Source organism: Oncorhynchus clarkii, chromosome 30 (assembly GCF_045791955.1).
Source record: "Oncorhynchus clarkii lewisi isolate Uvic-CL-2024 chromosome 30, UVic_Ocla_1.0, whole genome shotgun sequence".
Classification (NCBI taxonomy): domain Eukaryota; kingdom Metazoa; phylum Chordata; class Actinopteri; order Salmoniformes; family Salmonidae; genus Oncorhynchus; species Oncorhynchus clarkii.
Window position 1 is genome coordinate 42,915,869 of NC_092176.1, and position 17,081 is coordinate 42,932,949.

A 17,081-nucleotide genomic window follows, 5' to 3' on the forward strand; every position below is an offset into this window, starting at 1 on the left:
TGTGATGGTGCTTTACTGGTGACACTGTCTGTGATTTATTTAGAATTCAAGGCACACTTAATCACCATGGCTACCACAGCATTCTGCATTGAAACGCCATCCCATCTGGTTAGCGCTTAGTGGGACTATCATTTGTTTTTCAACAGGACAATGACCCAACACACCTCCAGGATGTGTAAGGGCTATTTGACCAAGAAGGAGAGTCATGGAGTGCTGCATCAGATGACCTGGTCTCCACAATCACCTGACCTCAACCCAGTTGAAATGGTTTTGGATGAGTTTGACCACAGAGTGAAGGAAAAGCAGCCAACAAGTGCTCAGCATATGTGGGAACTCCTTCAAGACTGTTGGAAAAGCTGGTTGAGGTGAAGCTGGTTGAGAGAATGCCAAGAGTGTGCAAAGCTGTCATCAAGGCAAACAGTGGGTACTTGAAGAAACTAAAATATATTTTGATTTGTTTTAACACTTTTTTGGTTACTACATGATTCCATATATGTTATTTCATAGTTTTGATGTCTTCACTATTATTCTACAATGTATAAAATAGTAAAAATAAAGAAAAACCCTGGAATGAGTAGCTATATCCAATCTTTTGACTGGTACTGTATGTGTATAGATGTGTGTGTGTGTGTGTGTGTGTGTGTGTGTGTGTGTGTAGATGTGTGTGTGTAGATGTGTGTATAGATGTGTGTGTGTGTGTGTGTGTGTGTGTGTGTGTGTGTAGATGTGTGTGTGTATGTGTGTATAGATGTGTGTGTGTGTGTGTGTGTGTGTGTGTGTGTGTGTGTGTGTGTGTATATATATATATATATATATATATATATATATATATATACACACACACACACAACATTGAGAGTGGTGTCTTACTTCTCATCTCTGCGTCGTAGCTAAGGGAGGAGGGTTTGTGGACACGATACTGTTTGAGCAGCTTCTTGTCCCAGGCGCCACAGTTTAGAGGGTTGCCCAGCCGGAGGAACTCTCTGCGGGGGAGAAACAATATGAATTTTAAAAAATTATGTTTATCTTGGTGTGACAAGAAAACATACGTAGACAAGATGTGCATGTTGAATCCCAGTGGATGACACGTGAAAACTTGAATGAAAACACTTATTTCCAAAGGGATCAACATGGACGCATTTCCTCCTTTTGAAGAACAATAAACATCATTGCAGACTCGGCCTTAATTGATATGCTCTCTGTCACCTGGAGCTGCATGGCAAATGGTCCAGAAACACAAGGTCAACACAAAGGACAATGGACTAGTCAGCCCTTCCCCCTCCGAGGGGACAAAATGTGTCTCTGTTACAGTAACCAGAGGACTGACTATATCTCTGTTACAGTATCCAGAGGACTGACTATCTCTGTTACAGTATCCAGAGGACTGACTATATCTCTGTTACAGTATCAAGAGGACTGACTATATCTCTGTTACAGTATCCAGAGGACTGACTATTGAATGTGTCTCTGTTACAGTATCCAGAGGACTGACTATCTCTCTGTTACAGTATCCAGAGGACTGATTATATCTCTGTTACAGTATCCAGAGGACTGACTATATCTCTGTTACAGTATCCAGAGGACTGATTATATCTCTGTTACAGTATCCAGAGGACTGACTATATCTCTGTTACAGTATCCAGAGGACTGACTATCTCTCTGTTACAGTATCCAGAGGACTGACTATCTCTCTGTTACAGTATCCAGAGGACTGATTATATCTCTGTTACAGTATCCAGAGGACTGACTATCTCTCTGTTACAGTATCCGGAGGACTGATTATATCTCTGTTACAGTATCCAGAGGACTGACTATTGAATGAGTCTCTGTTACAGTATCCAGAGGACTGATTATTGAATGTGTCTCTGTTACAGTATCCAGAGGACTGACTATATCTCTGTTACAGTATCCAGAGGACTGACTATATCTCTGTTACAGTATTAAGAGGACTGACTATATCTATGTTACAGTATCCAGAGGACTGACTATATCTCTGTTACAGTATCCAGAGGACTGACTATTGAATGTGTCTCTGTTACAGTACCCAGAGGACTGACTATCTCTGTTACAGTATCCAGAGGACTGACTATATCTATGTTACAGTATCCAGAGGACTGACTATATCTCTGTTACAGTATCCAGAGGACTGACTATTGAATGTGTCTCTGTTACAGTACCCAGAGGACTGACTATCTCTGTTACAGTATCCAGAGGACTGACTATATCTCTGTTACAGAATCCAGAGGACTGACTATATCTCTGTTACAGTATCCAGAGGACTGACTATATCTCTGTTACAGTATCCAGAGGACTGACTATATCTCTGTTACAGTATCCAGAGGACTGACTATTGAATCTGTCTCTGTTACAGTATCCAGAGGACTGACTATTGAATCTGTCTCTGTTACAGTATCCAGAGGACTGATTATTGAATCTGTCTCTGTTACAGTATCCAGAGGACTGATTATTGAATCTGTCTCTGTTACAGTATCCAGAGGACTGACTATCTCTCTGTTACAGTATCCAGAGGACTGACTATCTCTCTGTTACAGTATCCAGAGGACTGACTATATCTCTGTTACAGTATCCAGAGGACTGACTATTGAATGTGTCTCTGTTACAGTATCCAGAGGACTGACTATATCTCTGTTACAGTATCCAGAGGACTGACTATATCTCTGTTACAGTATCCAGAGGACTGACTATATCTATGTTACAGTATCCAGAGGACTGACTATTGAATGTATCTCTGTTACAGTATCAAGAGGACCGACTATTGAATGTGTGATTGAATAATGAAATATTAACTTTGGTCTGGTATCTGAAAAGTGTTCACCGAGGAGAACTCTGAAGCTATCTATATGGGAAGAGAAAGGGGGGATACCTAGTCAGTTGTCCAACTGAAAGGTAAAGGGGGATACCTAGTCAGTTATAATGGTTTTACCACAGCTACAACACTATTAAAAGGGGGGTACCTAGTCAGTTATAATGGTTTTACCACAGCTACAACACTATTAAAAGGGGGGTACCTAGTCAGTTATAATGGTTTTACCACAGCTACAACGCTATTAAAAGGGAAAGGGGGGTACCTAGTCAGTTATAATGGTTTTACCACAGCTACAACACTATTAAAAGGGGGGTACCTAGTCAGTTATAATGGTTTTACCACAGCTACAACGCTATTAAAAGGGAAAGGGGGGGTACCTAGTCAGTTATAATGGTTTTACCACAGCTACAACACTATTAAAAGGGGGTACCTAGTCAGTTATAATGGTTTTACCACAGCTACAACACTATTACAGGGGAAAGGGGGGTACCTAGTCAGTTATAATGGTTTTACCACAGCTACAACACTATTAAAACGGAAAGGGGGGTACCTAGTCAGTTATAATGGTTTTACCACAGCTACAACACTATTAAAAGGGGGGTACCTAGTCAGTTATAATGGTTTTACCACAGCTACAACACTATTAAAAGGGGGGTACCGAGTCAGTTATAATGGTTTTACCACAGCTACAACACTATTAAAAGGGAAAGGGGGGTACCTAGTCAGTTATAATGGTTTTACCACAGCTACAACACTATTAAAAGGGGGGTACCTAGTCAGTTATAATGGTTTTACCACAGCTATAACACTATTAAAAGGGAAAGGGGGGTACCTAGTCAGTTATAATGGTTTTACCACAGCTACAACACTATTAAAAGGGGGGTACCTAGTCAGTTAAAATGGCATTACCACAACTACAACACTATTACAGGGGAAAGGGGGGTACCTAGTCAGTTATAGTGGTTTTACCACAGCTACAACACTATTACAGGGGAAAGGGGGGTACCTAGTCAGTTATAATGGTTTTACCACAGCTACAACACTATTAAAAGGGAAAGGGGGGTACCTAGTCAGTTATAATGGTTTTACCACAGCTACAACACTATTAAAAGGGGGTACCTAGTCAGTTAAAATGGCATTACCACAACTACAACACTATTACAGGGGAAAGGGGGGTACCTAGTCAGTAATAGTGGTTTTACCACAGCTACAACACTATTACAGGGGAAAGGGGGGTACCTAGTCAGTTATAATGGTTTTACCATAGCTACAACACTGTTAAAAGGGAAAGGGGGGTACCTAGTCAGTTATAATGCTTTTACCACAGCTACAACACTATTAAAAGGGAAAGGGGGGTACCTAGTCAGTTATAATGGTTTTACCACAGCTACAACACTATTAAAAGGGGGGTACCTAGTCAGTTATAATGGTGCTACCACAGCTACAACACAATTAAAAGGGGGGTACCTAGTCAGTTATAATGGTGTTACCACAGCTACAACACTATTAAAAGGGGGGTACCTAGTCAGTTATAATGGTTTTACCACAGCTACAACACTATTAAAAGGGAAAGGGGGGTACCTAGTCAGTTATAATGGTTTTACCACAGCTACAACACTATTAAAAGGGGGGTACCTAGTCAGTTATAATGGTTTTACCACAGCTACAAAATTATTAAAAGGGAAAGGGGGGTACCTAGTCAGTTATAATGGTTTTACCACAGCTACAAAATTATTAAAAGGCTACAACACTATTAAAAGGGGGGTACCTAGTCAGTTATAATGGTTTTACCACAGCTACAACACTATTAAAAGGGGGGTACCTAGTCAGTTATAATGGTTTTACCACAGCTACAACACTATTAAAAGGGGGGTACCTAGTCAGTTATAATGGTTTTACCACAGCTACAACACTATTAAAAGGGGGGTACCTAGTCAGTTATAATGGTTTTACCACAGCTACAACACTATTAAAAGGGGGGTACCTAGTCAGTTATAAAGGTTTTACCACAGCTACAACACTATTAAAAGGGGGGTACCTAGTCAGTTATAATGGTTTGACCACAGCTACAACACTATTAAAAGGGGGGTACCTAGTCAGTTATAATGGTTTTACCACAGCTAAAACACTATTAAAAGGGGGGTACCTAGTCAGTTATAATGGTTTTACCACAGCTACAACACTATTAAAAGGGAAAGGGGGGTACCTAGTCAGTTATAATGGTTTTACCACAGCTACAACACTATTAAAAGGGAAAGGGGGGTACCTAGTCAGTTATAATGGTTTTACCACAGCTACAACACTATTAAAAGGGGGGTACCTAGTCAGTTATAATGGTTTGACCACAGCTACAACACTATTAAAAGGGGGGTACCTAGTCAGTTATAAAGGTTTTACCACAGCTACAACACTATTAAAAGGGGGGTGGGTACCTAGTCAGTTATAATGGTTTTACCACAGCTACAACATTATTAAAAGGGGGGTACCTAGTCAATTATAATGGTTTTACCACAGCTACAACACTATTAAAAGGGGGGTACCTAGTCAGTTATAATGGTTTTACCACAGCTACAACACTATTAAAAGGGAAAGGGGGGTACCTAGTCAGTTATAATGGTTTTACCACAGCTACAACACTATTAAAAGGGGGGTACCTAGTCAGTTATAATGGTTTTACCACAGCTACAACACTATTAAAAGGGAAAGGGGGGTACCTAGTCAGTTATAATGGTTTTACCACAGCTACAACACTATTAAAAGGGAAAGGGGGGGTACCTAGTCAGTTATAATGGTTTTACCACAGCTACAACACTATTAAAAGGGGGGTACCTAGTCAGTTATAATGGTTTTACCACAGCTACAACACTATTAAAAGGGGGGTACCTAGTCAGTTATAAAGGTTTTACCACAGCTACAACACTATTAAAATGGGGGTACCTAGTCAGTTATAATGGTTTGACCACAGCTACAACACTATTAAAAGGGGGGTACCTAGTCAGTTATAATGGTTTTACCACAGCTACAACACTATTACAAGGGAAAAGGGGGTACCTAGTCAGGGGATTCGATCTAGCAACCTTTCAGGTACTGGCCCAACGCTCTAACCACTAGGCTACCTGCTGGTTACTGGCCCAATGCTCTAACCACTAGGCTACCTGCTGGTTACTAGTCCAACACTCTAACCACTAGGCTACCTGCTGGTTACTAGTCCAACACTCTAACCACTAGGCTACCTGCTGGTTACTAGTCCAACACTCTAACCACTAGGCTACCTGCTGGTTACTAGTCCAAAGCTCTAACCACTAGGCTACCTGCTGGTTACTAGTCCAACACTAACCACTAGGCTACCTGCTGGTTACTAGTCCAACGCTCTAACCACTAGGCTACCTGCTGGTAACTAGTCCAACACTCTAACCACTAGGCTACCTGCTGGTTACTAGTCCAACACTCTAACCACTAGGCTACCTGCTGGTTACTAGTCCAACACTCTAACCACTAGGCTACCTGTATGATCTCTGTGGTAACTGCCCTCTGAGGATAACTCTGATGCTCTCTATATAGATGTATGATCTCTGTGGTAACTGCCCTCTGAGGATAACTCTGATGCTCTCTATATAGATGTAGGATCTCTGTGGTAACTGCCCTCTGAGGATAACTCTTATGCTCTCTATATAGATGTAGGATCTCTGTGGTAACTGCCCTCTGAGGATAACTCTGATGCTCTCTATATAGATGTAGGATCTCTGTGGTAATTGCCCTCTGAGGATAACTCTGATGCTCTCTATATGGATGTATGATCTCTGTGGTAACTTGTCCTCAGGATAACTCTGATGCTCTCTATATAGATGTAGGATCTCTGTGGTAACTTGTATCTGGACAAGGTGAACTCTGATGCTCTCTATATAGATGTAGGATCTCTGTGGTAACTTGTATCTGGACAAGGTGAACTCTGAATTACTCAATAACGCAAAAAGGTTTTCATTGTCTTCTCAGGAATTCTGTCTCATTCCCATTGGTCTCATCTGCCACACAAGTCATTAAATGCTGTGACTCTCTGTGGAGACTGGGCCTTGGTGGTCAGGTTACTCTGTGAACTTGGTATCGTTTGATTGGCCAACGGTGGCTGATTTTGGGTTGAAAAGGTTAACACCTTCAGTTGTTCTAAATGGAATGAAATGCCTTTTGTTCTCTCTCTCTCTCTTATCCTGTATCAGGTCCAAGGAGGAAGGATGGGATGATCCATTCTCATTTCCTAGACATCTAAAAGGCATCTCTTTGTTCACGTTTTGTCCTTGTAAGTCAACTTTCGTATCTATACGCTTAAAATAATGCCTCTTGCCTCGTACATTACGCCGTTATGCCTTGTATTGTGAATCAATTGATTTGTTTTCTACCAGAAGTCATTAAATAATACTTGCTTTGATATTTGGCTTCTCATGACCAGTCCTTGACCTTAAATCAGCGAAACACAGTATACTTCATGGCACACGGTCCAACTGTAGTCTCTTGCATATTGCTAATTATCTTACGGAGTAAAATAAACATTTTAAATGGGCTAATTGATTCATTTTATTATGAATTGATTCATTGTTTGAGTCTACAGAGGAGAAACAGGAGAGTCTACAGAGGATCATTGTTCATTTTTATAAGAAAGAAAGTCAGATGACTTCTTCTCTGGCTCTGTGTGTCTGTGTCTGCGTGTGCGTGTGCGTGTGTGTGTCTCGAGCCCAACTGTCTGTATCCTATCCTGCATCACAGCTGACCGGCCATGCAGCAAATTAGGCCAACTGTGACTCCACCCAGACTCCTCTAAATAATAATAAAACCTGTCAAAACCGATTATTTCCCTTTTATGTAAAAGAACCATCGACATCATTAAGAGTTTATTAGGGGGGTTATGGGGGGTTATTAGGGGGGTTATGGGGGGTTATGGGGGGGTTATGGGGGGTTATTAGGGGGGTTATGGGGGGGTTATGGGGGGTTATTAGGGGGGTTATGGGGGGTTATGGGGGGGTTATGGGGGGTTATTAGGGGGGTTATTAGGGGGGTTATGGGGGGTTATGGGGGTTATTAGGGGGGTTATGGGGGGTTATGGGGGGTTATTAGGGGGGTTATGGGGGGTTATGGGGGGTTATTAGGGGGGTTATGGGGGGTTATTAGGGGTTATTAGGGGGGTTATGGGGGGTTATTAGGGGGGTTATGGGGGTTATGGGGGTTATGCCAGCCCTTAGTGACAGAGAGCTCTGTTTACTATTTGTGTGCAATTAAATCTGTGATGAGGTAAATATTTTAGAGGTAAATGGACTTATAATGATGTGCCACATCTGGTCCTGCGGGGTGTGAGTTGAGTGTGTGAGTGTGTGAGTGAGTGAGTGAGTGAGTGAGTGAGTGAGTGAGTGAGCGAGTGAGCGAGTGAGTGAGTGCGTGCGTGAGTGAGTGTGTGAGTGAGAGACTCTGTCTGCCTGCATCCCACCCTCACCTCAGGGCCATAGGCTGCAGGGCCTGCGAGGCCAGCCTCTCAAACATCCTCTGCAGCGGTGGGTGTAGGGGGTGTTCCTCGTCTCCCAGGGCCAGGCTGCAGCGCTGCAGTAGTCTGCTGTGGAGACCTGCTTCACACAGGATCTGCTGGTTTCTCTCACTGTGGACCAGCAGCTGCAGGATGTTAGCTACTGCTAGCTGAAGGTCCAGAGCATGCTGGGTAGGGAGAGGGAGGGAGGGAAGGGAAATGAATAGTTAAGTTTTGGTGTCTTTAACGTTTGTGACAGACGAGCTGAACCCTTGGAGCATCTTGCTGAAGGGTAAGTCTTTGTCATATAAAAGCTAGACTAGTGTTATGACACAGCTAAACCAGGAACATACACAGATATTCAGACATGTACAACTCTTAGGGAGGAAATGGAACTCTTGTACAACTCTTGTTCCTCATTCACCTCATTTTTGGACTAAGAGGAAATGGTAGTAAACTTTATTCAATTTTTACCGACTAGTACCACTGAGAGAAAGTAACACATTCATCCTGAGACCAGGGACACAAGAAGTGGGTGTGGCCTCCTCGGCACTTCCTTACCTCTGGTTGGCTGTCGGAGCTGACGGAGGCCAGCAGGTCCAACATTGCTAGCCCCGCCCCAGGGTGGATGACCACCGAGTCCGAGGAGGAGGAAGAGTTGGCCAGTTGTAGTTTCATGTTTAGGTCCGTCAAGGCTCGGACCCCTGCAGGGGGGCCTGATGTGCCCTGGTAGCCGTGCCTGTGTTTTCGGTGACAGTAAGTTAGTAGTTAGTGACAGTCAACAGTTTCCTGTGTGTATCAAGAATGGCCCACCACCTAAAGAACATCCAGCCAACTAGACACAACTGTGGGAAGCATTGGAGTCAACATGGGCCAGCATCCCTGTGGAACGCTTTCCACACCTTGTAGAGTCAACATGGGCCAGCATCCCTGTGGAACGCTTTCCACACCTTGTAGAGTCAACATGGGCCAGCATCCCTGTGGAACGCTTTCGACACCTTGTAGAGTCAACATGGGCCAGCATCCCTGTGGAACGCTTTCGACACCTTGTAGAGTCAACATGGGCCAGCATCCCTGTGGAACGCTTTCGACACCTTGTAGAGTCAACATGGGCCAGCATCCCTGTGGAACGCTTTAGACACCTTGTAGAGTCAACATGAACCAGCATCCCTGTGGAACGCTTTGGACACCTTGTAGAGTCAACATGGGCCAGCATCCCTGTGGAACGCTTTCAACACCTTGTAGAGTCAACATGGGCCAGCATCCCTGTGGAACGCTTTCAACACCTTGTAGAGTCAACATGGGCCAGCATCCCTGTGGAACGCTTTCGACACCTTGTAGAGTCAACATGGGCCAGCATCCCTGTGGAACGCTTTCGACACCTTGTAGAGTCAACATGGGCCAGCATCCCTGTGGAACGCTTTGGACACCTTGTAGAGTCCATGTCCCCGACGAATTGATGCTGTTCTGTGTGCAAAAGGGGATACAACTCAATGTTAAGAAGGTGTTCTTAATGTTCGCTATACTCAGTATCTATTGGGGACTATCTAAATAATGTGTTGCCAAAATATTGTGGGGTTGAGTCCGATGAGAGGGAAAATAAATCCAGAATTGATGTCCTAATCTTTCCTTTCAAAAGGGATCATGGAATAAAATCACCTATTTTGCTAAACTCTGGATTTTTACTTTGAAAACTGAAATGTTGATTAACAAAATGTCTCTGTAAAAGTGATTAAAACATGAAGAGATTAAACACGAGAGGTTTAAAGGTTAAGTCAGTTTAGAGTTGACACTGACTCACACCCAGGCCTGTATTCATTTAATTAGAGAAAAATAGCCACGTTGATGCAGTCATGGAAGTGATACAACCGGTGGGTTGGTTTCCCCTACAGAGCAGTGAGGAGAGAGGGCTTTAAAGGAAGGGGTCAGCAGAACCAGGATGAAAAGAGAGAGAGAGAACAAAGAGAGGGGAGAGAGAACGAGAGGGAGGATAAGAGAGAGAGAGAGAGAACAAAGAGAGGGGAGAGAGAACGAGAGGGAGGATAAGAGAGAGAGAGAGAGAGAGAGAGAACAAAGAGAGGGGAGAAAGAACGAGCGGGAGGATAAGAGAGAGAGAGAGAAAGAAATGGGTCAGAATGCAAAGAACAAGAGGAGAGGAATTCACATGACATAGCAGCAATAGTTGACATAAGGGAGAGGAGAGAGCAACATGACATAGCAGCAACAGCTGACATAAGGGTAAGAGAGCTACATGACATAGCAGCAACAGCTGACATAAGGGAAAGAGAGCAACATGACATAGCAGCAATAGCTGACATAAGGGAGAGGAGAGAGCTACATGACATAGCAGCAACAGCTGACATAAGGGAAAGAGAGCAACATGACATAGCAGCAATAGCTGACATAAGGGAAAGAGAGCAACATGACATAGCAGCAATAGCTGACATAAGGGAGAGGAGAGAGCTACATGACATAGCAGCAACAGCTGACATAAGGGAAAGGGAGCTACATGACATAGCAGCAATAGCTGACATAAGGGAGAGGAGAGAGCTACATGACATAGCAGCAACAGCTGACATAAGGGAGAGGAGAGAGCTACATGACATAGCAGCAACAGCTGACATAAGGGAAAGGGAGCTACATGACATAGCAGCAATAGCTGACATAGGGGAAAGAGAAAGTAGCATGACAGAGGAAGAGGAGCGAAAGAGCGGGATGAGGAAGAGGAGTGCAGAGCGCAGTAGCTACCTCTTCCTGGCGAGCGCTGGCGTACCCCAGGGGGATGGCAGGGAGGTCTCGTGAGTGAGGCAGGGGGGAACCTGCTCCGCACGACTGAACACAGCACACACACACATTCAGGACACACACACACACACAGACAAACATGGATGGACAAGAGTAGCACACAGCCCAAACACACAGCCAGGCAGTGCCAAAGATTAGAGGAGAAAAAGAGAGAAAGAGAGGAAAGAGAGAAAAGAGGAAGATGTTAGTTAGAAGGCTGAAAGAAAAGAGCGCTCAGAGCATAGCTAGCTAGCACACTACAAGGAGGCTAATGTTACCAGGAGGCTAATTTTACAGCACACTACAAGGAGGCTAATGCCACAGCACACTACAAGGAGGCTAATGCTACCAGGAGGCTAATTATACAGAACACTACCAGGAGGCTAATGCTACCAGGAGGCTAATGCTACAGCTCACTACCAGGAGGCTAATGCAACAGCACACTACCAGGAGGCTAATGCTACAGCTCACTACCAGGAGGCTAATGCTACAGCTCACTACCAGGAGGCTAATGCTACAGCACACTACCAGGAGGCTAATGCTACAGCTCACTACCAGGAGGCTAATGCTACAGCTCACTACCAGGAGGCTAATGCTACAGCTCACTACCAGGAGGCTAATGCTACAGCTCACTACCAGGAGGCTAATGCTACAGCTCACTACCAGGAGGCTAATGCTACAGCTCACTACCAGGAGGCTAATGCTACAGCTCACTACCAGGAGGCTAATGCTACAGCTCACTACCAGGAGGCTAATGCTACAGCACACTACCAGGAGGCTAATGCTACAGCTCACTACCAGGAGGCTAATGCTACAGCATACTACCAGGAGGCTATTGCTACAGCTCACTACCAGGAGGCTAATGCTACAGCTCACTACCAGGAGGCTAATGCTACAGCTCACTACCATGAGGCTAATGCTACAGCTCACTACCAGGAGGCTAATGCTACAGCTCACTACCAGGAGGCTATTGCTACAGCTCACTACCAGGAGGCTAATGCTACAGCACATGCATGTGAAGGTTTGGTTACACTACACCAATGTTTCCCAATCCTGGTCCTGGGGGGGTTGATTATTTGAATCATCTGTATAATATAATACCAAAATGTGTGCCCCTTGTGGTACCCAGGACCTTGTTTGGAGAGACCTGCACAACAGTGTGGCAGGTAAGCTCTTCATTCGCAAGGCAGCACAGCCCAGTCAAAACTGCACAACTGCATTGAGGTATGTGAGAGTCCAAGTGAAGTCACTGTTTTGAGTCTCAGACGTGATCTGAGAGGAACTCGGTATCTAAATCTGTGGGGGCTTTGCATCGATGAATCTGTGACTTGTTCGTCGGAGCTTTGATTGTCACGGGATGTATTTTCAAGCCAGTTTAAAAACAAATTCTTATTTACTCCGGCCAAACCCGGAAGGCGCCGGGCCAATTGTGCGCCGCCCTATGGAACTTCCAAAATCACGGCCGGATGTGATACAGCCTGGATTCGAACCAGGGACTGTAGTGACGCCTCTTACACTGGTGATGCTGTGCCTTAGACCGCTGCGCCACTCGGGAGCCCATTGATTCAACAACCATTGATTGGTTAGACTCCTTTTGGCCTGTTTAACCAATCACTGATCACTGTGGGAGTCAATCACTGACCTGTTGAGGGAGTCAATCACTGCCCTGTTGAGGGAGTCAATCACTGACCTGTTGAGGGAGTCAATCACTGCCCTGTTGAGGGGGTCAATCACTGCCCTGTTGAGGGGGTCAATCACTGCCCTGTTGAGGGGGTCAATCACTGACCTATTGAGGGAGTCAATCACTGACCCGTTGAGGGAGTCAATCACTGACCTATCAAATGAGTGGGCCTAGAGTCTGTTTTAGTGAGAAACAATGACTGACGTACCTGTCGAAGGAGTCGGTGGCCATCTTATGAAGGTAGATGAAGAGCTTGCTGCAGTGTTTGAGGGTGGGGCAGATGTTGTCCCCGGTCCCGCCCCCTGCCCCGTCGTCCTCCAGGAGCCTCAGGAAGGGCTGGGCGTTGGAAGGGAACACTCCGGTGACTCCGACCTTCTTGGCCTCCGAGAAACAACCCAGCAGCCTGAATGAAGGTGGTGGGGCATGGGCCAATAATTAATCAATCAATCGTATTTATTTATACTGAACAAAAATATAAGCGCAACTTGCAAAAAATGTCAAAGATTTTACTGAGTTTACAGTTCATATAAGGAAATCAGTCAATTTAAATAAATTCATTAGGCTCTAATTTATGGATTTCACATGACTGGGCAGGGGCGCAGCCATGGGTGGGCCTGGTTTGGCCCACCACCCTCAGACAATCCCGCAGGTGAAGAAGCCGGATGTGGAGGTTCTGGGCTGGCGTGGTTACACGTGGTCTGCGGTTGTGAAGCCGATTGAACGTACTGCCAAATTCTCTAAAACAACGTTGTTAGAGGCGGCTTATGGTAGAGAAATCAACATTACATTCTCTGGCAACAACTCTGGTGGACATTCCTGCAGTCAGCATGCCAATTGTACGCTCCCTCAAAACTTGAGACGTCTGTAGCATTGAGTTTTGTGACAAAACTATACATTTTAGAGTGGCCTTTTATTGTCCCCAGCACAATGATATAGGTCACACCTGTCAGGTGGATGGATTATCTTGGCAAATGAGAAATGCTCACTAACAGAGATGTAAACAAATTTGTCAACAAAATTTGAGAGAAATAAGCTTTTTTGTTCGTATGGAAAATTGACGGGATCTTTTATTTCAGCAACACCTCACACGTTTCGTTTATATTTTTGTTCAGTGTAGACAGTCCTCTAATCATCATCATCAGTAGAAGTCTCATGTGAAGACTCACGATCTACCACACTTCAATACTCATCACTGTTTAACGATTAGTTGGGTCCATGTCCTATACATGTCCTAAACATGTCCTGTCCTATACATGCCCTGTCCTATACATGTCCTATAATATACATGACCTATACATGTCCTATACATGCCCAGTCCTATACATGTCCTATACTATACATGACCTATACATGACCTATACATGTCCTGTCCTAAACATGTCCTATACATGTCCTATACTAAACATGTCCTATACATGTCCTATACTAAACATGTCCTATACATGTCCTATACTATACTAGTCCTGTCCTATACATGTCCTATACTATACTACAGTCGTGGCCAAAAGTTTAGAGAATGACACAAATATTAATTTCCACAAAGTGTGCTGCTTCAGTGTCTTTACATATTTTTGTCAGATGTTACTATGGAATACTGAAGTATAATTACAAGCATTTCATAAGTGTCAAAGGCTTTTATTGACAATTACATGAAGTTGATACAAAGAGTCAATATTTGCTGTGTTGACCCTTCTTTTTCAAGACCTCTGCAATCCGCCCTGGCATGCTGTCAATTAACTTCTGGGCCACATCCTGACTGATGGCACCTAATTCTTGCATAATCAATGCTTGGAGTTTGTCAGAATTTGTGGGGTTTTGTTTGTCCACCCGCCTCTTGAGAATTGACCACAAGTTTTCAATGGGAATAAGGTCTGGGGAGTTTCCTAGCCATTGACCCAAAATATCGATGTTTTGTTCCCAGAGCCACTTAGTTCTTTTGCCTTATGGAAAGGTGCTCCATCATGCTGGAAAAGGCATTGTTTGTCACCAAACTGTTCCTGGATGGTTGGGAGATGTTGCTCTCGGAGGATGTCTTGGTATCATTCTTTATTCATGGCTGTGTTCTTTGGCAAAATTGTGAGTGAGCCCACTCCCTTGGCTGAGAAGCAACCCCACACATGAATGGTCTCAGGATGCTTTACTGTTGGCATGACACAGGACTGATGGTAGCGTTCACCTTGTCTTCTCCGGACAAGCTTTTTTCCGGATGCCCCAAACAATCTGAAAGGGGATTCATCAGAGAAAAGGACTTTACCCCAGTCCTCAGCAGTCCAATCCCTGTACCTTTTGCAGAATAGCAGTCTGTCCCTGATGTTTTTCCTGGAGAGAAGTGGCTTCTTTGCTGCCCATCTTGACACCAGTCTTCGCCTCACTGTGCGTGCAGATGCACTCACACCTGCCTGCTGCCATTCCTGAGCAAGCTCTGTACTGGTGGTGCCCCGATCCTGCAACTGAATCAACTTTAGGAGACGGTCCTGGCTCTTGCTGGACTTTCTTGGGCGCCCTGAAGCCTTCTTCACAACAATTGAACCGCTCTCCTTGAAGTTCTTGATGATCCGATAAGTGGTTGATTTAGGTGCAATGTTACTGGCAGCAATATCCTTACCTGTGAAGCCCTTTTTGTGCAAAGCAATGACGATGGCACGTGTTTCCTTGCAGGTAACCATGGTTGACAGAGGAAAAACAATGATTCCAAGCACCACCCTCCTTTTGAAGCTTCCAGTCTGTTATTCGAACTCAATCAGCATGACAGAGTGATCTCCAGCCTTGTCCTCATCAACACTCACACCTGTGTTAATAACGAGAAAATCACTGACATGATGTCAGCTGGTCCTTTTGTGGCAGGGCTGAAATGCAGTGGAAATGTTTTTGGGGGATTCAGTTAATTTGCATGGCAAAGAGGGACTTAGCAATTAATTGCAATTCATCTGATCACTATTCATAACATTCTGGAGAATATGCAAATTCCCATCATACAAACTGAGGCAGCAGACTTTGTGAAAATTAATATTTGTGTCATTCTCCAAACTTTTGGCCACGACGGTATACATATCCTATACTATACATGTCCTATACTATACATGCCCTATACTATACATGTCCTATACAATACATGCCCTGTCCTATACATGTCCTATGCTTTACATGCCCTGTCCTATACATGTCCTATACTATACATGTCCTATACTATACATGCCCTGTCCTATACATGTCCTATACATGCCCTGTCCTATACATGCTCTATACTATACATGTCCTACACTATCCTATACATGCCCTATACTATAATATACATGCCCTATACTATACATGTCCTATACTATACTATACATGCCCTATACATGTCCTATACTATACTATACATGCCCTATACATGCCCTACACTATACATGTCATGTCCTATACATGTCTTATACTATACATGTCCTATATTATACTATACATGTCCTATACATGTCCTATATTATACATGCCCATTACTATACATGTCCTATACATGCCCTATACTATACATGTCCTATACTATACATGTCCTATACTATACATGTCCTATACATATCCTATACTATACATGTCCTATACTATACATGTCCTATACTATACATGTCCTATACATGTCCTATACTATACATGCCCTATACATGTCCTATACTATACATTTCCTATACTATACTCTACCATACTATACATGTCCTATACTATACATGCCCTGTCCTATACATGTCCTATACATGTCCTATACTATACATTTCCTATACTATACTCTACCATACTATATATGTCCTATACTATACTATCATTCTCAAAACTTTTGGCCACGACGGTATACATATCCTATACTATACATACCCTATACTATACATGTCCTATACAATCCCCTATACTATACATGCCCTATACTATACATGTCATGTCCTATACTATACTATACATGTCCTATACTATACATGTCCTATACTATACATGCCCTATACTATACATGTCCTATACTATACATGTCCTATACTATACATGTCCTATACATGTCCTATACTATACATGTCCTATACTGTACATGTCCTATACTATACATATCCTATACTATACATATCCTATACTATACATGTCCTATACATGTCCTATACATGTCCTATACTATACATGTCCTATACTATACATGTCCTATACTATACATGCCCTATACATGTCTTATACTATATATGTCCTATACTATATTTGTGTCATTCTCAAAACTTTTGGCCACGACGGTATACATATCCTATACTATACATGTCCTATACTAT

The 17,081-nt window shown here is 43.6% G+C and overlaps 1 protein-coding gene across 1 annotated transcript in view; it reads right to left on the reverse strand.

Moving 5' to 3' along the window:
- The window catches only part of LOC139389360 (WD repeat and FYVE domain containing 3), a 234,931-nt gene that overhangs the window by 127,774 nt on the left and 90,076 nt on the right, over nt 1-17,081 (reverse strand). Inside the window, exons 15-19 of the mRNA XM_071136061.1 lie at nt 13,007-13,201; nt 11,082-11,165; nt 8,895-9,072; nt 8,307-8,521; nt 871-983 (exon numbers count right to left, since the gene is read on the reverse strand). Coding sequence (XP_070992162.1) covers nt 871-983; nt 8,307-8,521; nt 8,895-9,072; nt 11,082-11,165; nt 13,007-13,201 — 785 coding nt within the window. The remainder of the gene's footprint in view (nt 1-870; nt 984-8,306; nt 8,522-8,894; nt 9,073-11,081; nt 11,166-13,006; nt 13,202-17,081) is intronic.